General features: G+C 42.0%; 1 protein-coding gene across 2 annotated transcripts in view; it reads right to left on the bottom strand.

Annotated features, from left to right (window-relative positions):
* Positions 1–26,564, bottom strand: part of LOC125467095 (WD repeat-containing protein 72-like) — a 291,105-nt gene that overhangs the window by 111,138 nt on the left and 153,403 nt on the right. For both annotated transcript variants that reach the window (XM_048562515.1, XM_048562516.1), the window contains exon 15: positions 1,603–2,447. In XM_048562515.1, coding sequence (XP_048418472.1) covers positions 1,603–2,447 — 845 coding nt within the window. The remainder of the gene's footprint in view (positions 1–1,602; positions 2,448–26,564) is intronic.

Below are 26,564 nucleotides of genomic sequence, written 5' to 3'. Positions count from 1 at the left end.
ACACAGTGAGAGCTCAAATGCCAATTAATATGGCGAGTTGATAAGATACATCAAAAAAACTGCTTGGGCTGAATTCACCACAAATCAGAGTCAGCTAAAAACCCACACTGTTCAACCCCAAATGTCTGACTGATGCAAGTTAATCTGAGCTGGCAGCCACAAATCCAAATAGAATATAACTAACTTAAGTCTGCATGTTCTCATGTTCCTATCCCTGCTGGAATAAACTTGCCCACAGGCTTCATTATGGTGTGACACCTTTATGTGAGCCATTCTTGTTTTAGTGAGGGGCACAGGAATTTATGACGGAAATATAAACGTTATGCATTGGCTTGTTGCGATGTATTGCCCTTCTCCTGAAGTTTATACTTGTTCTTTATGTCCTCTAACTAACATCGCTGGAGACAGAGTTGTATCTGAAAAACAGATACACACAATGGTTTCTAGCCAAGAACATTTCAGGAATTAAATGGTGTCCACTAAAAACTGCATATCCTATTATTGTACCCAAGCTACAGGGTTAGTTCCACAATCCCCCTATGGGGACATGGACAGGAAAGGAGTGTAGGATGGAGCTCTGTCATACAGTGTGGAGACAGGCCGTTCAACCCATCAAGTCCACACCAAACCTCTGAAAAGCATCACACCCAAACCCAACCTACCTACCATATCCTTGCATTTCTCGCTGCTAATCTACCCAGCCTGCACATCCCTGGATACTATGAGGCAACGTAGCCTGGCTACTCCACCAAACCTGCACATCTTTAGACTGTGGGAGGAAACTGGCACACCCAGACATGGGGAGAATGTGCAAGCTCCACACAGACAGTTGTCCAATAGAATTGAACCGAGGTCCCTGGTGCTGTGAGGCAGCTGTGCTAACCACTGAGCCACCGTGCTGCTCCAGATGGAGTTACAATACCCATATATTTTATAGTATTTACGGAGTACTTATAAAATTATGTCATAGAAAGGCCAATTGAGTTTTGAAAGTAGGTTAAGTTTTAGTGAAGCCATTAAGAACATTACATTTTTAACCAGGCTGCTATTACATTTACTAAGAGCAGACTTCATGCATTAAGAGCCATGTAATCCTTTGTCAGAAATGTTATTTATGACTCACTGACATTTGAAAGAAAAACAAAAATCTGAGCGGTTAAATGAAAACCATCTGATCTTTTGAGTATTTGGTCTGTTTGGAAAATTTGCAATTTTACTCATGAACAATTGCAGATTGAGCCCAAAACACATGAGAATTGAACAGAATGCTACATCTATTAAAACTGTTAGACATTTCTTTTATCTTAATGAAGTAGTTTATAAAAAACACATACTGATGCTCTGTGGATTCTATTCATTGCTGAAGTTCTCTTCTATGAGAATATCGCCACTGAGTGTTAATGAAAGGCATATTGATATCCTTAACAGTAATCAAATACCAAAATGAATTAACAAAAGGGCAATTAAAGACATCTTCTAATCAAGTTTTAATCTATTAGCAGGAATTTTGTAAATATTCTGTATCACAGTACTTTAATATTGGCAAGGGCTAGAATGTAATCACATTTTTGTTGTATTGTGACTGAACTCTATTGTCCTTACCTCATTGTGTGATGTGTTTCATTCCCCTTGGACAGCAAAGGCATTCTCATCTGTATGTTGACCAACAAGATGACAGACAGCAAATAAGATGTCATCTCTAATTGAAAATTTCCATCTGCTTCATTATTTAGTGTCTCTTCCACAGAGACAGGGCAAAGTTGGGTAATATTTGAGACCTGTTTTGCAAGTTCTACAACTTTATTTGATATCTTGCTGCAGAACACATAATCCTTTGTCACCTCGTGATTGAATTGATACCATCCCGGCAAAAAGAGAGACAAGTAATCATCTGGAGACAAAAGGCCAAAGGATACTGGACAACAAGGCTCAAACATGCCCAAATGCTTTGTGCAGAGTTCATCCAGATCTCTATCCACACCCCAGGGAAAGAGGCAGGAAATTAGTAACTTAGCTGCGTCTCTGGCCGTATTAACATCCATTTTTTTTACTGTTGACGGTGTAACTCTTTTCATACCCTTGAACTTATTTTTTTGTTTGCTAATTGCGGCACTTTCCCTTATAAGTCCGTTTGTGTTACTTTCACTATGAAATAAGTGCTCACGGACTAAATCTTTAACTGAACCATTTGGCTGACATGGAGATGTTGTTGTCCTATTTCTTTTTGAGGACATTGGTGGTTTTTTGCTGTCGATGTTAGCTAGTCTCCTTAATGTTTCATGGCTTGGGATGATATTTTGTAACTTTGGCTCTTTCTCTTGATGTGAGAACATCTGTTCACAAATGGCACTGATATCAAACAGTAAAACGTGGATGGTGCTATCACTCCATTTTGTCTTCACAGGCAGCACTGTGAATGGTTGCATGGGCGGTTCCAGAAATGCAAACTGCAATTTAAAAACAAAAAAAAGATAAATGGAGATGAATTAAAAGTAAATCCTGAGGCATAAAAGAGACTGAGGAAAATGATGGTGCAATACACTGTCACTAAGCATGCAATGTCACTCTGGGTTTATCAAATATGCTAAAAGTCAGGCTAAATAAGTTCCTTTGATAACCAGAAGTGTTCTGCAATCTGCACTGAATTAGTTTCAGCCAGAGGTGCTGCAATGTTCCTGTACTTGTGAGGGTGTTATGGTCCCGGACCAGATCATCCAATTTATGCTATGATTTAGCTAGGGAGCAATAATCTTCATTTATAAAGTAGTCAAAATATGAGATCCAAGTTCTTACTGAAAGAATAAAGACCCAAGATCCCACAATTTTGAAAATAAAACAATACCTTATTATACAAAGTTAGTGCAGTAATACAATCCACCACATTGATTTGTGATAACAAGGTGTAGAGCTGAGTGAACATAGCAGGCCAAGCAGCATCACAGGAGCAGGAAAGATGATGGTTCAGGCCTTGACCCTTCAGAAATTTCTGAAACAGGGTTTAGACCTGAAATGTCAGCTTCTGCTTGGCCTGCTGCATTCATCCACACTATACCTTGTTATCTCAGACTCCAGCATCGGCAGTTCCTATTATCTTTCTCCAGAGTGATCTCCAACCTTTGTAAGCACAAGAACTGGGTGGCACAGTGGCTCAGTTGTTAGCACTACTGCCTCACAGTGCCAGGGACCTGGGTTTGATTCCAGCTTCGGGTGATGGTCTGAGTGCAGTTTGCACATTCTCCCCGTGTCTGCATGAGTTTCCTTTGGGTGCTCTGGTTACCTCCCACAGTCCAAAAGATATACAGGTTGGGTGGATTGGTTGTGCTGAACTGCCCATAGCATCAAGGGCTGCACAGACTAGGTTACAGGGATGGGGTGGGTCTGGGTGAGATGCTCTTTAGACGGTTGGTGTAGATCAATGGGCTGAATGGCCTGCTTCCACACTGTAGGGATTCTAAAGTTGTTTTTTGAATTTAAGTTCAATCCTGGATCTGAAGAAAATACACAATAAATGGTTTGCTTTTAGTGCCATATACTTCTAAAACCAAATATATATATAATCAGTCATTTAGTCAGCTATTCACCCAAGTCTCAGTGTGACAAGTGCTTCTGCACTACATCTGCCAGTGTCCCAAACGTTAGTCTGTTGGTCATTTACAGGCCATCAAATGGATATCCGAGAAGTGGGGTGCAGTACATCGAGTGGATTATCTTCATTTGGGAAGAATACTGTTTCACAGAGTAATGTGGAACTAAAGTAAGCTTTCACTTTAAAGAGACAGGATCACAGTAGTGGCTGCTTTACCCTGGTTACCAGTCTCAAAAAATCAATCAATCCGCTGGATCTAACTTCCAGCCCAATATCTCCTTGTAAGCAATTATCTCTGTTGTTTTGTAAATCAAAAGCCTGACAAAATTTGGTAGCCTATACACCAATGTCTATTTGAAAGAATTAGAGATAAACATGGTCAGATATTCTATCACATCTAATTCCTGAAAATTACTTTTTGAATTCCTCTATCCACTTCCTCAGGTGTGCACAAATGTTAGCTGTGCAAAACTACTTTTCCTTATCTTTGATAGTTTTCTACCATTTTCTTAGGAAGTGTTCCAGTGCTGTTTTTATAAATTGGGAGGACCGACAGCCCATTTCAATCTTATGGCAATCACAGCACTGATGCAATGTTCTCCAGTCTCTGTCGTTTCTCTGCAATCCACAACGCATGACATTCAGTGTTGACGTTATGTCTGTAAGGAACCCAAAATCAAGCAAACATGCACTGTCTTACAGCTCACTGCATAATCACTCTTTGATTTAAAGAAAATAAGAATCTCAGGCATTATACCTCAAAATCAATGCAGGATCTTCCCTCAATTTAACCACATCACATCAGCATGGAGGATTAGTTCACTATAGCCAGCATCAGCTTTGTCAAATAAGGATTTAAACAAATCCTGATGAAGGCTTCTAACTTCAATCGTGTTTTCAATATTAACAATAACTCTCATTACGTAGGAAAAGTCCATAAACTTACTGACTAATACTTGCTGATGGACTTTTTAGGAGTATTGATAAAAGAGGGGAAATCAGAATCATTTCAGCAAAATGTAACATCGCCTGTATTTGCACCAAGCATCACTGGTACACCATCAGTTGTGATGGAATACCAGTTTCTTGATTAGAATGTCTTTTTTCTGTAATGCACACACCCTTTTTTTGTAGTTTATAGTAATTTACTGAAGATATCCTAACAACTTATTGTTTTTTGAAGGGGCAAAACAGTAAGATCCTCTTAGGTTGCTATGTCCTTGAAAACCACGCGCAGAAAATCCATCAGCTGGACTGTGTCAGTCATGTGAACAGATTCATCTAACTGGAGGATGAAACATTCACAAAACCTTAAGTCCTGCTGAAATTGACGAATGAAATCTTCGGTCAACCATTTCACTTGTGCTACTGTGGAGGCACTAAGTGACAAAGTGTTGACTGCTGTCATTATTTCTTCTTTGTTTTTAAAGTTTGAGGATGTTGAGGATGAAGAATGGGCAACCCGTTGTTGCTTCTTTAATACTTTGCTATCCGATAATGATTTCAAGTGTTTTGCCAGAAGAGGGAAAATTCATAATTATTCTTCAATTCAGGCCTTACCTTTTGCAGCCGGTTTAGAAAATAATTACTGTTCAACTTTCAAAACTGCCTTCAGCTCATCACCGATCTTTATCTGAAGCCCGCTGTTCAAGGGAAGACTATCATTGAATACACTGTGTGGTATTGTTCCAAATTCCTTTTTTTTAAGAAAGCATCAATCAATATACTTTGGTAATGTACAAAACAAATGCCCTTGTCTTTTCTAGTAATGAACAGATATTCATTTTCCCACTCATCGTGGAATTTTGCATATTTTTGGTTTCATTTTAGATGATCCAGCTTCATTACTCATCATTATAGCTTCACTTTGTAGCTTGGGATGTCACTCTACCACTGGTCATGCTGCAGGTAAGCCATCTGGATCTAGAATATTCAGAACGTTGCAGGCTGCTTTCAAGTGTAGAAGCACGGGAGATCACTTATAGAGTCATAGATTCACAAAACATGGAGACAGACCCTTTGGTCCAACCAGTCCGTGCTGAACATAATCCCAAACTAAACTAGTCCCACCTGCCTGCTCCTGGCCCATATTCCTCCAAGCCTTTCCTATTCACACACTTATCTAAATGTCTTTTAGATGTTGTAACTGTGCCCGCATCCACATATGAACTACCCACTATGTAAAAAAATTTGCCCCTTGTTTCTTTTTTAAATTTCTTTCCTCTCACCTTAAAAACATGTCCCCAATTCTCGAAATCACCCACTCTAGTGAACTATTATCCCTATCTATACCTCTCATGATTTTATAAACTTCTATAAAGGTCACCTCTCAACCTCCCATGCTCCATTAAGAGAAGTCCCAGCCTATCCAGCCTTTTCTTAAAGATCAAACCCTCCATTCCCAGCAACATCCTGGTAAATCTCTTCAGCTCCCTCTATAGCTTAATAATATCTCTCCTAAAAATGGACACAGTATTCCAGAAGAGACCTCACCAATGTCCTGTACAACCTCAACATGATTTCCCTACTCTTATACTGCTGTCATCACAATTTGTTTCTGGGGCTCCTGGTTGACTTGTGTAGCTCAGATATTGGATGTCGGTGAGGCAACCTCCTTTGTAATTATTTTTCAGCCTGCACAGACCTATTGCAGCTGAAGAACAGAAACTACAGGTCTTCAGGAAAGGCACAGAGGAGTGGTACCAGCTGAGCTGTGGAGAATCCACATGGATATGATGGGCTGATTAGCCTCTTGTGGTTCTTGCACTGTAAGTCACTGGCTTTGCGCATCAATTCTAAGTACATTTCATAGAATCATAATCCCTACAGTGTGGAAAAAGGCCATTTGGCCCAACAAGTCCACTCCGTCCTTCCGAAGACCATCCCACCAGACCCACCCCCCACCCTTTCCCAGTAACCCTGCATTTCCCATGTCCAATCCACCTAACTTATATTCCCTTAGACATTACAGGCAATTTAGCATGGCCAATCCACCTGACCTGTACATCTTTGGACTGTGGGAGGAAACTAGAGCACCCGGTGAAAGAATGTGCAAACTCCACACAGACAGTTGCCCGAGGCTGGAATTGAACCCAGGTCCCTGGCGCTGTTAAGCCACGCTGCTAACCACTGAGTCACTGTTCAATTGCAGCCTCAGGCAACTGTCTGTGTGGAGTTTGCACATTCTCCCCGTGTCTGCGTGGGTTTTCTCCGGTTCCCTCCCACAGTCCAAAGATGTGCCAGTTCTGTGAATTGGCCATGCTAAAATGCCCACAGGGATGTGTAGATGAGATGGGTTTTGGGAGATGGGTCTGGGTGGGATGCTCTAAGGTTCAGTGTGGACTTGTTGGTCCGAAGGGCGTGTTTCCACACTGTAGGGGTTCTGTGATGATGTGGATGCCTGGATGTTTGCTGACTCCAAACAGGATGGAGACTGCTAGAGCAGCACCTTTTTAGGATGAGGAGCCTTGTCTCCTCGCTCCTGACTGACCAGCAGCCTAAACACAGCGACCTTTTCCTCTGACTGTTTCTGTTCGACTCCTTAAAATTTACTGAACAGTAAAATTTAGAACTCTTTGAATAGCCTATTTAAAACCTTACAACCAGCCCCGCTCTTGATTCTAAGCAGTATTGAATGTAACTGCTGTTTTGGAATGGTCAAATGTAACAGTTCTCTTGAAACTGCCCCTGTTCCTTGAATGTTACAATATTCACAGATTGCTGGCTTACATATTACTGAACAGACATAAAACAAAAATTTCATCACTGAGCCAAAAATATTAGGTAATCATCCAAGGTTTCTCTCCCAATTTCTACCTAGCAAACTCTGCTGAAAATACACGTGTATAGATGTTGCATGTAGAAAGGATCACTTTCAGCTCTGATGTTTCTAGGAGTCAAATGATGTGCAGACACTCAATGTTAAGGGTTACTAGTTCCTACTTTGGTGACACAGCCGATAGAATTGTACTCTGGTAAGTAGTTACAGCCTTCGAAGAATGTTCAAAAATAGGAAAGACAAAAAGCTCATTTTAAAAAGGTAGGTAGAAATAACTGCTAGCAAGTGTAACACAGGAACATTTAGGAAATTCATCAGCGATTTTTTTGTCTGCTTATTTTAACAAAGTATAAATGGTTAAAATAATGAGCTGATACCAAGTTAATGTAGCACGGCATGCTTTTATCGCCAAGTCATTTGCACTCTATAGCATGCGTTTTTTTCACAAATTGACTTGAATGTTTTAAGCCACACTTATCCTCTTTGCGATCGCCTGCTGGAAGCTAACAATCAGCACAGATGCTGTTCTGCAATAAGCTCTGCCTTCAGCTTTTCAACATATGCACACACCTTCCCTCCAGCTATGCTGAAACAATAGCCAGCAGCTTCCTCTGATACCTGACCTTGTGTGAGCCATCGCTTGTAAAGACATTAGCATTGTGCTCAGGTCACAATTAACCACTGCCTTGTTGTTCAAAAAAGTCACTAATGAACCTATGCAGTGAGAAACACACTGGAAAGCCTGACTCAACAGGGCTTACTTAATAACTGCATAAACAATTATTGTTAAATGCTAAAATCACGTAGGATTCTTTAGATGGAAAAGTTTGCCTTGATTATTTAATTTGCTAGTTCATTGTCACTGCTAAATATTGGTGCTCTTAGCTTGTTTATGGCAAAATACTAATTCCTAATGCTCAGATAAGTATTCCAGAAATTTACATGAAATGCCATTATCAAAAACACTCGAGAACAAATCTTGTAGCTTAAAAGGACAAACTATTAACTTAAAATGACAATAACAAATGTTTAATTTTATTCTTCCAGGATCGAATATTTAAATAAAAATGCAATTCACTTTAACTACAGACGTCATTAAAAACAAAAACTGCTTTCATTAATCAAAAAGAAGGCATTTTACACCATCGTAAAGTGCAGTAAAATGCTGAGAGTATAGATTTGGCAATGATCAGAAGAACATTTGTGGAGAGGCTATTATAATGCAAGCCAGGAAGAAAATATGCATTGGCCTCTGATGCTTCATCAGTCTAATTTCCAATTTAATGGTCAAGACGTCAAGCATCAAGGCTATTAATAACTAACTTCGCTCACCCCATCTGATGGGACCTGCCAGAATACAGGCAGCCAGGGCTGGCATAGACTGTACGATAGTCATAAAACATTCCATGAGTGGGGAGGAGGAATGGGAAAGGGAAAGAAATTGGCAGAGTGCCACTAGATTTAGGCATCATACCCATTAATGTAGACAGATTAGAGAATAGGAGCAGAAGTAGGCCACTCAGCCCTTTTAATCTGCTCTGCCTTCAATGTGAACATGGTTGATCCACTATCTCATAATAATAACCAAAAGTGGCAATTACGTTGCTGGGATCAGACCACAGGCTTCCCAACCAACTGAGGGAGATAGAAGGGCAGATATATAAGCAAATCACAAAAAGGTGCAAGAGAAACAGGGTTATACTTGCAGATGATTTCAACTTTGTTAACATTAACTATGAATGCGTTAATGCAAAAGGATTAGAGGAGTTTGAATTTTTAAAGTGCATCCAGGACAGCATTTTGTGACATTACGTAGCTAGTCTTACTAGACATAAACTTAATCTTAGGGAATGAAACTGGTCAAATGTTTGAAGTTTCAGTGAGTGAGCATTTTGGGGATGATGTCCATTTCACTGTAAGTTTCAAAGTCATTTTGGAAAATGATCATGACAGCACAGAAGTTAAGTGTCTAAATTTGAAGAAGTCCAATTTCAGTTTCATTAGACAGGACCTGCTAAACATAGACTGGAAGCAGCTACTGGCAGGTGAGTTTACATTCAGAAGGTGGAAATCTTAAAAGTAGTGTGGTGAGAAGTCAGGTCCAGCATGTTCCTCTAGGAGTGAAGGGCAAGGGCAGCAAGTCCGAGGAATCCTGGACATCAAGATGTTAATAAAGAAAAAGAAGGAAGTATATGTCAGGTACAGTGCTTTAAACACAAGGGAGGCCCTTCAAAAGTACAGAGGATGGGCAAAGAGGGGCCAAGAAACATCTTTAACAGATGGGATCAAGGAAAATACCAAAGCTTTTTATAATTATATTAAAAGAGTGGGACCTATTACAGTGCAAAGGGCCATCCTGAGTGTGGAGCCAGTGGACCTGGGTGAGGTCATAAATGAATACTTCTCATCTGTATTCACAAAGGAGAAAGACATTGTAGCCAGGGATGTCAATTGAGATGGTGAGGTTGTAGAACACATGTGGTGACATTGTATACTTTTCATTGCACTCTTGTACCCTGTACTCAATACGTGTGACAATAAAACTTAAGTGTCAATCTAAATCTAAAATCGAAGTATATTACTGAAGAATGTGTGGCACAGGGTGCAGTAAAATGCTTTTAAAGGGCAGCTCAGGAGTTTAGCTAAATGGATTTTGCATGCTGATCTGCTAGTCTTCCAGCCTGAATTAGAACTTTTACATTGTCACTGTCTGGAATCCACTCTGACCTTGATTCTCAGTTACTTTTCTGCTCCTCCCAGTTAATGGTGGGGTATCTGTGTAGAAATAACTCTGAAGCAGAGCCAGCTCTCAATAATGTTGAAACAAACAAAAACAGAAATTGCTGGAGAAACTCAGCAGGTCTGGCAGCATCTGTGAAGGGAAAACAGTTTCAGCATTTCAAATCTAATGACCCTTCTTCAATAATGAGGATCTTGGTGGCAGTGAGCATGCAGTGGATGATGCCTTCAATTTATTAGAGTGCCTGAAGTGCTGTTTCATGATGTCGGTAGCATACTACACAATTATCCTGCTTGCTGTCTGGGCCTTCATTTATCTGTGCCCTACATCAGTCTGTGGATGCTGATTAAGTAATATTGGCAGGGACTACAAACAGAATCCCTTTCCACTCATGGAGGTTACATCAATATGGACAGAGCACAAACACTATATCGGTATAATCATCCACTGTGCTTACAGAAAGACAATAATGGAACTGAACTGCATTGTTCAAAACCACGCTTGCTTTGGTTTGTGACACAATGATGGAACTATTTGCCCCTCTGAATAAAATATCAGTCTTCTCCTCAATTTATCTACAGGCAACAGATAGCGCTACACTCATCACCATTTGGAAGGAATTAATCTTAGCTGTAACTGAGTGTAGCACCTCTCCTCCCTACTAGGACACTGTTACTCAATTAATCGCAGGTAGCTGGATCTTCCACAAATGTGCCCAAACAACATGATGCTGATGCCATCCAAACTCTCTGCCAACATATCCTTGCTTTTATTCCAGTTTGGCTGCCACATCGGGTACTGAACCCATCAAGCACAACACCAACAGTCTGCATTGAAATGCATATACAGGAACCAACCAAGATCATCCAAACTGTATACTGTCACACACAGCTCAATGGGTAGCAGTCCCACACAAAGGGATTACATAAAAGCAAGTCTTTCCTCCTGGTGGATTAGAATACTTGCCATTGAAAACTGGAAGTTACTGATGTAACATATGTTCATAAAGCTCTCTGTTTCAAATGCAAAAGGCATCTACCCAAGGATACTGGTCCTGAATTTCTTTTCCTCCTATTTCAAAAGGCAGGTCACTGGAAAATTCAACCCACCCCCTGTAGTGATTGCAACAAGGTCAGCCAGGTAGATCTCACAGAATATGAGCTCCCTGATTGGGGCTGTTAATCTGGTCCAATCAGGGAGCCCTGGCTGACAGATATAAACAGGAGAGTTAGAGAGTCTGTTCAGTCTCAGTGCCAGCTCTGAGCTAGCTGGGTCAGTGTCATGTGCTGTGCATGTGTAAATAAAGGATGACCCAACTTTGGGATACCAGCCTTTGTAGAGTTATTTCACCCACAATTTACAGTCAGGACCATATGCCACTCCCAGTGTCAGAAGCTGGTGCCCTTGGTATAATAGCAGAACCATGGAACAATCCACCATGCCAAGTGACCTCCATAAAAGTATTTAACAAAATTCTGCTTGAATAGATACAACTTAAACTTAAAGAGGTGCTGGTTCCCTATAATAATATGGAAGATGAGGTGGTAATCCCTGAAGGATAGGGGACAAAGAGTGAATGTTAGAGTCATGCCAGTGTGCAGAAAGCATTGAATTGGGGCTGTTGGTATCCTACTGTTTCCAACTTACAAAACAACATGATTCAGAGGCCTGAAGCAAACTGAGGTGCATTAAGATTCTAGGGAGGGATTTTATTCTAGGAAGAGCTCTAAGAGTCATTTCTGGAATCAGAGAATATGATTGAATTAGGAGGCACTTCAGCCCTCAGGCAGATGCCTGGAAAGTGACATAAGAAAGACAACAGCCAAGAAAAGGTAGCTGTAGAACATTACGATCAGAGTCATGGTACTTGGGCTGCCTCGATTCAAACTAATCAAAGAAACTCAACACCAATGTCAAGAGTCTGTTCCTACAAACAAAATGGAATGAATCTGGCAGAATTGACAAAGGCAACAATTTTGATCAGTGGATGCAAGGATGGGAAAAACCAAAAAGCTTTTTTTCTGCAATGGGTCAAATTCCCACACACATACATTTGTGTTAATTTTGAGATCAGAAAAGGAAGCTGAAAAAAGTTTAAATATTTTACACTATCTTATGAATCATTAGGAATAAACTTTTTAGAATCAAAGGCAATAGAGTTGATCTGTAAATGAGGATTCCTACAGAAATAAGGGAGCAAACTAAAAAGGCTTTGGTTAATATTTCTGTAAATGCAGAGCTAACTCGAGATTAACAGATATCAACATGATATTCATTCAGCAATGAGGAAAAATAAAAGATCTGTTAGTTTAATGTCAGCGCTGTGCAGCAGCTCAAGCGCATCAACATTTGTTTGACAAACTCTGTGGTTGTTTATCTCTCACAAATCGGGAGCTCATTGAAGAGATAATTCAGTTAAAAGATTAGTGCTATCCAGCAGACATAATTCACTTAAATATTTAAGCAGCATTTAATAAAGTTCCACAAGTGAGGCACATGGAATTAATGGCAAATTAGCTAGTTGGTTTAGCTTGGCAATAGAAAACATAAGGTAGCACTAAGTGGGAAAGGACTACTTCCAGGGGCCAGAGACCATCAGAATTGTAGAGGGGACTAATTATTATTATGAGAGTTATGAGCAGTCTGGGGAATAGCACTTTTGCTAATAATGTAACTGTTCTGTTGACAGGCAGATACATTTGTTCGGCTCTATGCATTTTTTGTAAGTGGATTGACGACTTTAATGTCAGTAAAAATAAAGTAATACATATCAGAATATTATAGACAGACAAACGTATTCATTGGCCATCTACATGTACAAACAGTTATCTGTCACATTCAAATTGATAAGCAGCCTACCAATGTTAAAATGCTAGACCTGGGTCCCAGCAGAACCCAGAGGGGCAATACATTATGAAAGAAGCTACATTGCGGTTTTAAGGCAGATATACAAACCCTGATGATTAGTTAGATGTTCTGGACATTTAATGATATAACTGCAAAGCTCCGTTTAATGATTTAAGATTATAGACGTTCTTCAGTGCATTCTCAGATTTAGAATTTACTAGCCAGAAGCAGAGAGTTCTCTCCTCCTCAGTGGTGTGTGTTTCTAAGGCAGGCAATGTAACAAGGCTCTAGTGAGATATGCTTTAAATTCTACACCTCTGCTCACTTATGATATTACAGTACAGGTACAGCCTTAAAGTATCCAGACAATGTGACCCTCCTATCAAAAGGCTCGTTATGCACACAGATGTTTCTTGAGACTATTTGATTGTGATTCAAAACAGGATATTATAATTCCAATTATGCAAATAGTGTGAAATATGTGTTTTCTTCCATTCAAATCAAAGTATTAAGAATAACATTGAACTTAGGGCTCAATGTTATTAACAGAAAATCTCAACAGCTAATTTCATTGCAAAAAGAAATAAAAGATGCTTTTTTTTCATCTTTGCAAATGAAATGGCATTGATAGATCTACCGTGCTGGATGCTGTTTTCAAGATACTCTAAACCTATTGTGTAAAGATGTAAAATAGCTGTATAACAGCAAACACGTACATTGACAAGTCTGCTTTACAAGTCAGCTTTGTTGCGGAGCAGAAAGACTGGAGTCAACAGGATGTAAATTGGGTCCTGCTGCATTTCAACATCCAAAGAATAAGAATGTTACTGATCTATAATAACAACTGAACTAATCTTTACATTTTGAAAATGTTAGATACTTACAGGAACTTCTGCAACTGATTGGTGATTTCCAAATGTATATCACAGATAAAATCAGGTTAATTTATTCACAGGTGATACTGTACATGATTTGTTTGTTTTAATGAATGCCTGCTGTATTAAGTGCCCAAGTTCTAGACGTATATCTGATAAAAGTTGCCAACATTTCAAAGGAGTCTCAGCTCTTATGATGATGGAGGAGTCAGTGTCAGTTGTCTAGTACTGCAGACAGAAACAGCCGCACTATGAATTGATTGCACTTTCTGCAGGTCTCCAAGACAAATGGCAACTGTTCCTGTACACAAGACACTTCACATTTACACCACACAGAAGTGAAATGGCCTGTAATTTGCAGACAAGTCTAACTTCTTATTAATAAAACAAAGAATCTACACCAGTAAAGGGAAGCACTTTGAATTGCGAACCACTTACTTGTAGTTTATGCCGATTGATTGAAGATCATTTGTTTTCCACCAAAACATGACCAGACATTCCCTCCCACCCACCTGAAGCTTCATTTCCCCATTAAAACTGATAATTATCCTCCTCTGACTGATAAATGTCAATGGAAAGATGGGACTGATATTCAAATGTCAACCCTCAGAAGGCCTATCAAACCTTAAATTCTCAGAGGGTAGGTGCTATGAAACATACAAATGTGTTGCCTTTGACTAGATTCCTCACAACCTGGCTTTTCATCACCCTTGATCTCCACGTCAAGAATTCAAACGTTGTAAGAGGTCACCCTCAATCTCAGGAAAGGGCAATCTTCCCTTGGGTGTTTTTCCCCAAGCCATATGGACACCCAAAGTATTGGATTAATCAATACATGAGGATGGACCTCTATTGAGCTCAAGGGGATCTGGAGTCCAGCACTGCCAGATGTCACACTTGGTCTGCCCTTCCACTTCTTTCTTAGCAGATGGTTCTCTAGTCGTCTGTGTGCCTCAGGCTGCCAAGTATAAAGAAACCAAAGTATAAATGCAGGGAAAGAAAGCATCATCCAAATTGTAAAGGTTGAGAGTTCTTTGTCAACTCACCAAACAACAAAACTAAAAGGTTGAGAAAAGTAAGCGCATCTTGTAGAAATCCCAGCAGAATGAAGCATTTACATAATTACAGTCCCCACAATATTGTATTTCTGCTGCATATTTTCCATTGCAAACTTCAGTCACTTAGAAGCTTTGCACCATTTAGAAAAGTCCCTATAAAATAATCTGTGTTTATGAGACATTTTCATCAGTCAACAAAACTGACTGGCAGCTGTAAATCATATACAGTGAGCCAGGTTATATCCAAGTGCATTCATAAGCTACACTGAATACAGAATATTCAGAATGAATCAAATATGTACAAAATGCACTTTGTTAAAGATTCAGGCAGAATTATGCTTATTCTTCTCCAGTGGCTCAGAGTTGTAAGCAGTTATTTCTAAATTGTTCAAAGTATTTTTTCCACAAATGTGGTTAAGTATATTTTGTAACTCGTAGTTACAATGAAAATTAAGTTGGTGTCATTATTCTATTAGACTGTAATAGTTTTACATGGCTCTTTCTATCAAATGTTTTACAAATTTATTGTCTTACATACAAACCACATAATGATTTTAGGGTTTCTCTAACATGAATATTATTCTTTTAAATGAGATCTAAAATAAGCAGTTAGCACCAATTTGTGCTTCAAACTCATTGTTGAGCAGAATGCATTTGTATACAACTATAAAATTGCTAAATTGCCTTTATTTCTTGGGCAAAAGGATAAATTCTGCACATAACCCTGTATTGTAATATCTGACTTTACTAAAGAAGTTCTTATACTTGATTTATCATGATACAGGATTTTATTTGCAAGTTTGAACTGCTTCTAGTGATTACTGCAGTATGCAAGGAAATTATAATTTTTTAAAAAGAAAACAAAATACATGTTCTTGCATGGGTGTCACGCAGTCTTTAAGGTCTTTTATGTCATAAAGTTATGCTTTTCAGTCACATTAACAAAATCTGATTGCTGCATTCTGTTTGACCCCGTCCTATCTGCAGACCCTGAACTGGTAGGCACTGTCTCTGCGAATGGAGATAGAACAAACCGCCAGAACATGGAAAATTGAAACTTTCTCTCTGGCTTTTGTCTTGAAATGGACTGGCAAAGAAACCTCGAGACCTTTGTATTCCCTAATGAACACCTCGACCTGATCTACTATTCCACTGTGTGTCTTCGTCGAATTAGATACAATTTGGGGCACAGAAGTTCCGTCCACACTCAAGAGACAAAATAGAACTCCTCCTTTCTGACAAGTGCGGAATGAAAACAGTGTTCTGCAAAGAAAAAAGGGTCCCTTTCTTTCTCGGGGTGGGCAACGCTGGTCACGTTTTGAACATGCACAACTGAATCCTCAAACGCAGCAGAGGGAACGCCAGCAACTTCAGTGATTGGCAGCAGAAGAGAAACGTTCAAAAAAAAGCCCTCAATTTTTGCAGCTGATGCACCGGCAGAATTCAGTTTACAATAGGAGGGGGGGGGGGGGGGGAAGAGCATAACCCAGCTAATGGTAAAGGCAATCATCCTAACACCGTGCACCTCTGCTAGCAGCGGGGCTCCCAGCCTCAGTTAAGCGTCAGAGTACCTTTTAACTTTCTTTGACTACGGGAGGGCTAAATAACCTATTGCGCAAAAACCCACTGGCTGGTAATAAATTACTATATCGGATACCTTTGTTGTCTCTCACCGATTATTTCAATTCGTCCTCCTACTATCGTTACTAATTAAAGCCGTGACAGCTTTAGAATTTTTTTTATCCTGCTGTAGATCACGCCTTCATCTCCCAACTGCTTCAGCGAAGGGTCAAGAGGCCCTTTGACCCCTGTCAGTTACTATCCATTGACCACTTGCTATTTAGTGCAATCTCAAATGAACAGATGGACACCTCACTGGCAGCTACTATACAGGCCACAAAATAAAGACAAATGATATCGCGTTAGGGTTTCAAACTGGTTTTTACGAGGGCAAAAATCGGGCGGGAGCTCCTTAATAAAATCTCATTCCCTTCAAAATGTGCGGTCAATAGTTAGGGGATTGAAAGATTTTTATCATTGTGACTTTTGTCCATGTTAAAAAAACGAAGCATAATGCGTGCTTCAGCTACGATAACTGCGATTCTGAACAGTAATGTGCCCACATTTGGTATCTGTGCATTTTAACAGTGACTCTGCACCATCGCATATTGACATGTGCTGCAGAAGCGAGTGACAGCGAGAGAGAGACACACATATACACACAGAGTTCACCAGGGGAATGCAACTTCAGTTCAGCACTTGGAGCTCTCAGGAATCGAAGCTTTTTCTGTTCCGCTTTGGAAAAGAACAATTTTCTGAAGACATCAGTGAGTTCACAGAAAATAATAATAAAAAAGTTATTCTTCAAAAGGTCTCCTAAAACTTCAAGTGCAAAAGCCATTTTCTGGTTGTCCACTTATGTAATGCAGGGAGGAAGAAAAAAGTTCCCGGTGTTAATGCACAGTTTGGATCGGGGGGAAAACAGGCGTTAAGCAAGGTAACTCAGCTTGGGTCACATCTTTTTAAACAGTATCTTTTAATTTTACTGAAATACAGCCAGGTCCAGCCAGGAGATAACTCTGCTTGCATTAGCTGAAACATAGAAACTGGGCCGGATTTTAACACACCGTTTTTGTTTTGTTGACGTTAAGGAAGAGCTGCACATTTCTGACAGGGGAATTCCAATCCGGGCTGTTCCAGAAATGCGAAGCCATCCTTCAACACTGACAGCTCCCTTTCGTGGTGCAGGTTAGTCCCGGGGGCGGTTGGGGTGCGGGGTGTCCCTCAGTTACCGTCTTGTGTGATTTAAAACACCCTCATCAGAGGCAGCCATTCTGACAGCGACTGTGAAAAGGGGTAAGCACAGAAGGGAAGCGTGAGGTGAGGGTACCGGGAGGGTAGAAGGCCTGGTGGGCGAAGGTCCAATTAGGTAGGAGGTAGAATGCCAGGTGGGGAGGGGTAGAGTGCCAGCCAGAATGCTAGGTGGGTAACGTGCCAGGTTGGTGGGAAGTAGGGTGCCAGGGCATAAAATCAAAAAGGACCAGGTAGATGAAAGAGATAACAAGGTGAGGAGCTGGATGAACATTCAGAACATTGTGACCCTTCAGAAGCATTTCTCCCTACGACTCCTGAAACACACACACGCAGCAATGCGCCAGCATCTGCCCATTTCTGAAGAAGGGTCTAGGCCCGAAACATCATCCTTCCTGCTCGGCCTGCTGTATTCATCCAGCTCCACACCCTGTTATCTCGGATTCTCCAGCATCTGCAGTTCCTATTATCTCAGGTAGTTGAAAGAGCGTTTGGGGCGGGTTTACGTGGACTGGAGATTTTGTGTCAGGCACTGGTGGCCTGGAGGTATTGAGACCCATAGGGGAAGAGAATAGGATCAACTGGTCCTGGAGGTGTGATGGTATCAGCTCCCCTTTTGAGCAGGGTATGGTCATAGTGTTGGGCGCTGTAGTCAGTTCCTGGGAGGGGGTTGGAAGGCTGCAGGGTGGCATGTCAGTGTGGGGGTAGGGATGCATGGGTGCAAGTGTCAGATCTGGCCCGTGTGGGGTGTGGCATCTTTGGGAATTAGATGCAGGTTGTGGGGTAAGTAGGCGAATCTTTGTTTCAGTCAGAATATTCAGGAAGTAAACTAGGTATTGAAAACCTAATTTTTTCCAAGTATCTTTTAATTAACTGCAGTGGATTCTCTGCTTTAAGTAGATACTCCAGGGATTTTCCAGGCCAAGGGAATTGCCCAGCAGGAACCTTGATTTTCTGAGGCATCCCGTTTGGAATGAACTACATCAGGATTCCGCAGGTTCCTGATCCCCACTTCCCATCGATGCTATGGAAACAGCCATGTTGAGCCTTCTAACGGTCTGTGATGATGAGACACACATGTTTATATTTTGAAGGCTAAGGGTGTCATAGTGAATAGTAGATGATTGGATGCTTTAAGACAATAGTTAGAAATGTTACAGTTCTGATTTGGAGTTAGTATCAGCCCAACAGATATCTTGGTGATCACAGCCGATGAGTGATTCAATCCAGAAGAATCATGACTGTACAAATGGGATTAAGATAGATAGATATTTGCTGACCAGCATAGAGACAATGCACAAAAGGGCCTCTTTCTGTGCTGTAAAAGCTCCATGGTTCTATTTCCAAGTGTGTGTTACTTTCTGTTTTTAGATTAGATTCCCTAGAGTGTGGAAATAGGCCCTTCAGCCCAAGAAGTCCACACCGCCCCTTGCAGCATCCCACCCAGACCCATCCCCCTATACCCACACACACCCCTGAACACTATGGGCAATTTAGCATGGCCAATCCACCTAGTCAGCACATCTTTGAACTGTGGGAGGAAACCGGAGCACCCGGAGGAAACCCACGCAGACACGGGGAGAATGTGCAAACTCCACACAAGACAGTTACCCGAGGCTGGAATCGAACCCGGGTACTTGGTATTGTGAGGCTGCAGTGCTAACCACTGAGCCACTGTGTTGTTATCTGGTAAAAGCTGAGGTAACACAATCACAGCACAAAAATGATAGTAGTCCTGCTTTAAACACAAAAGGCTAGATATTACCAAAGCAGGAAGCCAACTCTGCTTCAGAGCTCAATGGCGGATGCCCTGAAAGACTGCAGAATGCTGTTGGTGGGCCCAGGCCATGAGCTGCTGCAACCATAGATACCACCTGTCTGTGGTTTATGGAGTGCCCATAAAGAGGGCTGCCGCTCTGGTAGCCATTGGGACGATGCTCCTTGAGGCAGGAATTGGCCCTGGAGCAAAACGGCACAGTGACAGGAAGATGCTGGGCACCATTTCCATTCCCCACTCCCATCCTACTTTATCATTGTACCAGCCTTTCTGCCTCCCAACCCCAAAGGACTGCGATAATTTTATGGCAGCTAAAAGCCTATGACTAGAAGCTTTTTTGGTGGAATTGAAACCTCTCAAACCATTAAACTATTTGGAATTAGATGGTAGAGATTTCTGCGCAGGCAGTTACATAAAATGTGAACAAGGACATGATGTGACAGTATGAACACTTAAACTATTGGTCTGACTTTCTTCACTTAGATGCATGAGCACCAAACCATTTTTTAATGATTTTCCTCAAAGAGCAGAGGGAAAATCCCTGGAGAAAACATCATTAGATTATCCCTCACATAATTTCAAGCCTAGGCACACAGCAACAATTTTCATTTATATGGCACCATAAAGTAATTGTCCCATAGTATTTAAGAAAGCAGAAATAATTAGCACGGATTAGTGCAAGAACAGACCGTGATGATCAAAATAGTGGTGCAAGGCATGGATCATGCAAAACAAAAGTTATAAAACACTGTTTTCAAAGAGGAGTTAGATACAGTTCTTAGGGATAAAAGGAATGAAAAAGCATGTGGAGAAAGTGGGAAAATGGAATGTCAGCTATAATCAGACTGGATGCTGGAGCAGGCTGAAAGGCCTTCTATGATTCTATGCATTGTCTAAAAATAATTTTTAAAGGATAGGGCAGACATTAGAAAATGTCATAACTTTTACAATAAAAAAGATTAGTATACCAGCATAGACAAAGTCATCATAATCGAACTGGACCATAGAGCTGCTCTTTCATTAGAGGGAGACAACTAGTGGTGGCTTAACCGAAGGGTCACTACACTTCAGGCAAGAGGAGAGGTTGAGAAGGAGAGTCCTTCATGGTAACCTGGGCCAGTACAAGAATCGAAGCCACGCTGTTGGTATCACTCTGCATCAAAAACCAGCTATCCATCCAACTGTGGTAACCAATCCTGCAAGCCATGATGTTTTTATAAACATAGAATAATGCACCACAAGGAACTGCACTGCATCTGTGCTCATGTTTTGAAAGAGCTATCTAATTAGTTCCTCTGTCATTCCTTCCCACATTTTCCCCTTCAGATGATCATCTCATTCCCCTATGAAATGTTAACAGCCTGCCACTTGATTGTGCAGTGGAACACGAGTGCAGAGGGGGCAACGTGAACTGCCACTACTGGCAGAAAATGCTGACAGCACGTGGTTTTCCCAGACGGTCTCCCATTCCTCGACAGCTCTTATTGAAACCACTTTTGAGGCAGTGCATTCTGGATCAGAAGCTGCAGCACACTTATTCTTTCAGAAGGAGCCCAATTTCCATTTGGCAATCATTGGGCAGCGACTGAAACAGACTGGGGTGGAGGGGCTAGACAGAAGATCTGGGTGGAGGACAGTGCACCAGTGAGCTTCATGAATTCACCCTGCCATCCGGAGTCAGCATACAGCGGTGATCACTGCAGTGGTCACTGTGAGGGCAGGTCCCCCTATATGAGGGCTCTCTAGTAGCTGTGATCTCTTTCTCCTTTTGTATTTTTAAGTGTTGAACATAGAACATAATAGCACAGGACATGCCAGGCCCTTCGGCCCATATTGTTGTGCCGACCTATTATCCTACTAAAGTAGACACCTCACCTCTCTGTGCTACATTGGTGTTTCCACCTTAGCCAACATGTCATCTCTATTGGTCTTCCAGCTTCTGACTCCTACTGTTCACCTCAATTGGTCGGTGCCTATGCCTCTCACATTTATTGACCAGATATTGAAAAATCACATTGGGTGTTTACATCTGATGCAGTGTGGAGTCAGGATCCAGAGGTTCTCCTGACATTGGGTCCCTGATCCCAGAAGGAAAGTCCAGCCCAAGGTGCAGCTTGGGAGGTTGTGTCCGACATGGCATTTCATTTATCGAATAACAACACGATTCCAAGTAAACACTCTGAGTGTGTGTTTACCTTTCGACTGCAGCAGTGGGGTTCTGCCATTGTATTTTTTGCCAGTTCTGCAATTAAGGGTAAGATTCACCTTGCTGGACAAAGTCAGTGAATATTTGGGAATATGTGTAGCCTCATGCCTCCCAATTTTCACTCATCTCCCGCAAGAGTCAGATTACCCTCATGCTGCCCTCAATATAATCCTAATTGCGTTCAGTGGATTGTGGCAGGCAGGTCCTCCCCTGTAGCACAGGGTACTCATTCATTTACCTTGTACTGTATATGCAGCCAGAACTAGAGTGAGAAAGCCTGCAGGAGGGTCTGAAGAGACAAACTGTACTCCTCCCATTAGCTGGGTGACAAGCAGCAATGTGCAACTGGAAGTCAGCTTGGAGTGATCTCAGATCAAACAGCATTTGATACACTTGTAGGCCCTCAAGCTCAAAGCTCTCTCACAAATCAGCTAAGCTCATATGGCTCACTGTATAAAAACTCCAGTTCCTCTGATAGCCTCTCAAGAGTATTGGTTGTAAGGACAGGAGGAGTATTATACTTGCTGTGACCATTCCAAATCATAATAACTGATGTTGGTTTCCTCACCTAAAGAAGGATATATGTTCCTTCGAGGGGATGCAAAGAAAGTTCTTGAGATTGATTCCTGGGATGAGATAGCTTGCCTCCAAACAAAGATCAAAGAAAATGGGCCTGTGTTCTCTGGAGTTCAGAAGAATAAGATGCAATTGCATTGAGGCACCTAAATTCCTCAGAGGGCTTGACAGGATAGAGCTGAGAGACTCTTCTTCCCTGGCTACGGAGTCTGAAAGCACAGGTCAAAATCTTAGGATGAGGTGTCAGCTGCTTAATAAGAGCTGGGAAGAAGTTTCTGTGAAGCTGTGGAATTCTCTACCCCTGAGGACTGAATGCTTGGTTACTGAGTATAGTTAATACGGAGATGGATAGATTTAGGCAGTAGCAGAATTACCGGATCTGGGGATTTATGGTGAAGTAGATGTAGGAGTAATGTAAAGGCCGGCCATGATGTTAATGAACGGAGAAGGCATAAAGATATATATTTGATCTTCTGAAGTAAAACTCTCTTCCAGTATCTCTATGGATTTGTAAGTATGACCAAACAGCAGGAGTAGGCCATTCAGCACTTTAAGCCCACTCTACCATTTAATAAGATGGCAGCTAGTCTGATTGTAACATCAAATCCATATTTCCACCTACCCCTTGCAATTTTTTACCTCTTGGGCTTAAGAAGAATCTGTCTACCTCTGCCTTGAAAGCATACAAAGACTCTGCTTCCATCATCTTTTCAAAAAGAGTTTCAATGATTTACAAGTATCTGAGAGAAAGAAATCTGCCTCATCTCTGTTTTAAATGAGGGACATAGTATCTCCTTTTCAACCTCAACAACTTCTCTTTCAATTCCTCTCATTTTCTTCAGGGAAGAAAGGCGGCCATGGGTATCTGCACGGGCCCTAGTTATGTCTGTCTCTTTGCGGGGTACATAGAACATTGTTCCAGTCCTATTCTGGTCCCCACCCAGAACTCTTTCTCTGATACATTGATGATATCATCAGTGCTGCTTCCCTCCCTCATCTGGAATTGGAAAACTTCAATTTTGTCTCTAAGTTCCACCCTGCCCTCACTTTCACCTGGTCTATCTCTGACTCCTCCCTTCCCTTTCTCACCATTTCCATTTCTGGGGATAGACTAGCCACAAATATCCATTACAAACCCACCGACTCCCATAGCTACTTGGCCTATACATCCTCTCACCCCACCTCCTGTAAAGACTCCATCCCATTCTCTCAGTTCCTCCGTCTCCGTCGCAGATGTTCAGATGAGGCCAACTTCGACAAGGAAGCCTCTGAAATGTCCATCTTCTTCCTCAACCGAGGTATCCCCAGCTCCGTTGTCAACACGGCCCTCAACCAGGTCCGACCCATCTGGTGATGGGAGATAAGGAAATAGCTGAAGAACTTAATAAGTACTTTGCGTCAGTCTTCACAATGGAAGACATGAGCAGTATGCCAACAATTAGGGAGAGCCAGGGGGCAGAGTTGAGTATGGTAGGCATTACATAAGAGTAAGTGCTAGAAAAGCTATAAGTTCTAAAAATTGATTAATCTCCTGGCCCCGATGGGCTACATCCTAGAGTTCTGAGGGAGGCGGCTGAGGAAATAGTGGAGGCTTTGGTCGTGATCTTTCAGAAGTCACTGGAGTCAGGGAAAGTCCCAGATGATTGGAGAATTGCTGTTGTAACCCCCTTGTTTAAGAAAGGATCAAAGCAGAAGATGGAAAATTATAAGCCAATTAGCCTAACCTCAGTAGTTGGTAAAATTCTAGAATCCATTGTCAAGGATGAGATTTCTAAATGCCTGGAAGTGCAGGGTCAGATTAGAACAAGTCAGCATGGATTTAGTAAGGGGAGGTCGTGCCTGACAAACCTGTTAGAATTCTTTGAAGAGGTAACAAGTATGTTAGACCAGGGAAACCCAGTAGATGTCATCCATCTAGACTTCCAAAAGGCCTTTGATACGGTGCCTCACGGGAGGCTGCTGAGCAAGGTGAGGGCCCATGGTGTTCGAGGTGAGCTACTGGCTCGGATTGAGGATTGGCTGTCCGACAGAAGGCAGAGAGTTGGGTTAAAAGGCTCTTTATCGAATGGCAACCGGTGACGAATGGTGGCCCGCAGGGTTCAGTGTTGGGGCCGCAGCTGTTCACCTTGTATATTAGTGATCTGGATGAAGGGACTGGGGGCATTCTGGTGAAGTTTGCTGATGACACGAAGATAGGTGGACAGGGAGGTAGTACTGAGGAGGTGGGGAAGCTGCAGAAAGATTTAGACAGTTTAGGAGAGTGGTCCAGGAAATGGCTGATGAAATTCGATGTGAGTAAATGTGAGGTTTTGCACTTTGGAAAAAAGAATACAGCATGGACTATATTCTAAATGGCGAGAAAATTCGCAAAGCCTCAAAGGGATCTGGGAGTGTTGGTCCAGGATTCTCCAAAGGTTAACTTACAGGTAGAGTCCGTAATTAAGAAAGCGAATGTAATGTTGTTGTTTATCTCAAGAAGGTTGGAATATAAAAGCAGCGATGTGCTTCTGAGGCTTTATAAGGCTCTAGTTAGGCGCCATTTATAATAGTGTCCAATTTTGGGCCCCACACCTCAGGAAGGACATACTAGCCCTGGAGCATGTCCAGCGGAGATTCACACGGATGATCCCTGGAATGGTAGGTTTTAACGTATGATGAATGGCTAAGGATCCTGGGATTGTACTCACTAGAGTTAAGAAGGTTGAGGGGAGATCTAATAGAAACTTACAAGATAATGTATGGTTTAGAAGGGGTGGATGCTAGGAAGTTGTTTCCATTAGGCAGGGAGACTAGGACCCATGGGCACAGCCTTAAAATTAGAGGGGGTAAATTTAAAACTGAAATGAGACGACATTTCTTCAGCCAGAGAGTGGTGGGCTTGTGGAATTCATTGCCACGGAGTGCAGTGGAGGCCGAGACGTTGGATGCCTTCAAGGCAGAGATCAACAAATTCTTGATCTCAGAAGGAATCAAGGGCTACAGGGAGAGTGCAGGGAAGTGGAGTTGAAATGCCCATCAGCCAGGATTTAAATGGTGGAGTGGACTTGATGGGCCAAATGGCCTTATTTCCACTCCTATGTCTTATGGTCTTATCTCCCGCACTTCTGCCCTCTCCCTTCTGTTCCCTCCCGCAACAGCGATAGGGTTCCCCTTGTCCTCACCTACCATCCCACCAGCATCCACATCCAGAAGATCATCAGATGCTATTTCTACCACCTCCAGTGACATGCCACTACCAGACACATATTCCCCTCCCCTCACTTGTCCGCTTTCCGCAACGACCGTTTCCTCTGGGACACCCTGGTCCACACTTCCTTCACCCCCAACACCTCCCCACAGCCCTACGGCACCTTCCTATGTAACCAGCGAAGGTAGAACACCTGACCATTTACCTCCTCCCTCCTCACTAAGAGCCCAAACATACCTTCCAGGTGAAGCAACACTTCACCTGCACTTAACAGAATGTAGTCTTCTGCATTCGCTGCTCACAATGTGGTCTCCTCTACATTGGGGAAACAAAGCATAGACTTGGCGACTGCTTCTTTATATCGAATTCAATCATTTTACGGCCTAAACTCTCCCACGTCCCAGCCGAACACCCCACACACCCGGCCTTGTTACCACATAGCCTGCCACTATACACCCTCTGTTGTTAGTCACTAACAGCCCCCATTAACAACTATTCACCCTCCCAGCCTGATCGTTAGCAACTCCGTTGTCTGTCCAACTGTCTTTCTCTCTCATTGGGCTCTACCCTATCATTTCCTCCCTAACCCACTCACCTCCCTAATTTCTGCATATAAACTGATGTCTTCCCAGCCACCATCAGTTCTGAGGAAGGGTCACCGGACCCGAATCGTTAACTGTTTTCTCCTTCACAGATGCTGCGAGACCTGCTGAGCTTTTCCAGCAACTTTGTTTTTGTTATCTCCTGTTCAACTTTTGACCTTAAAAGGGGCAGCAATGGTTAGCACTGCTACGTCAGCATCAGGAACCTAGTTTGATTCCAGCCTTGGGGAATTGTCTGCCTGAAATTTGCACATTCTCCCTGCGTCTGTGTGGGATTCCTCCAGGTGCTCTGGTTTCCTCTCACAGTCCAAAGATAAACAGGTTAGGTGGGTTGGCCATGCTAAATTGCCCACTGTGTCCACAGGCATACAGGGTTAGGTGGGTTAGCCATGAGAAATGCAGAGTTACAGAGATCGGATAGGGCAAGAGGTAGGTCTGGGTGGGTTGCTCTCTGGAGGGGTTGTATGGACTTGATGGGCTGAATGGCCGATTTCCACACTGTAGGGATTCTACAAAACAGC

The sequence above is a fragment of the Stegostoma tigrinum genome, chromosome 33 (assembly GCF_030684315.1).
Source record: "Stegostoma tigrinum isolate sSteTig4 chromosome 33, sSteTig4.hap1, whole genome shotgun sequence".
In the NCBI taxonomy this organism is placed as follows: domain Eukaryota; kingdom Metazoa; phylum Chordata; class Chondrichthyes; order Orectolobiformes; family Stegostomatidae; genus Stegostoma; species Stegostoma tigrinum.
This window is presented reverse-complemented; position numbering and strand designations above follow the sequence as displayed.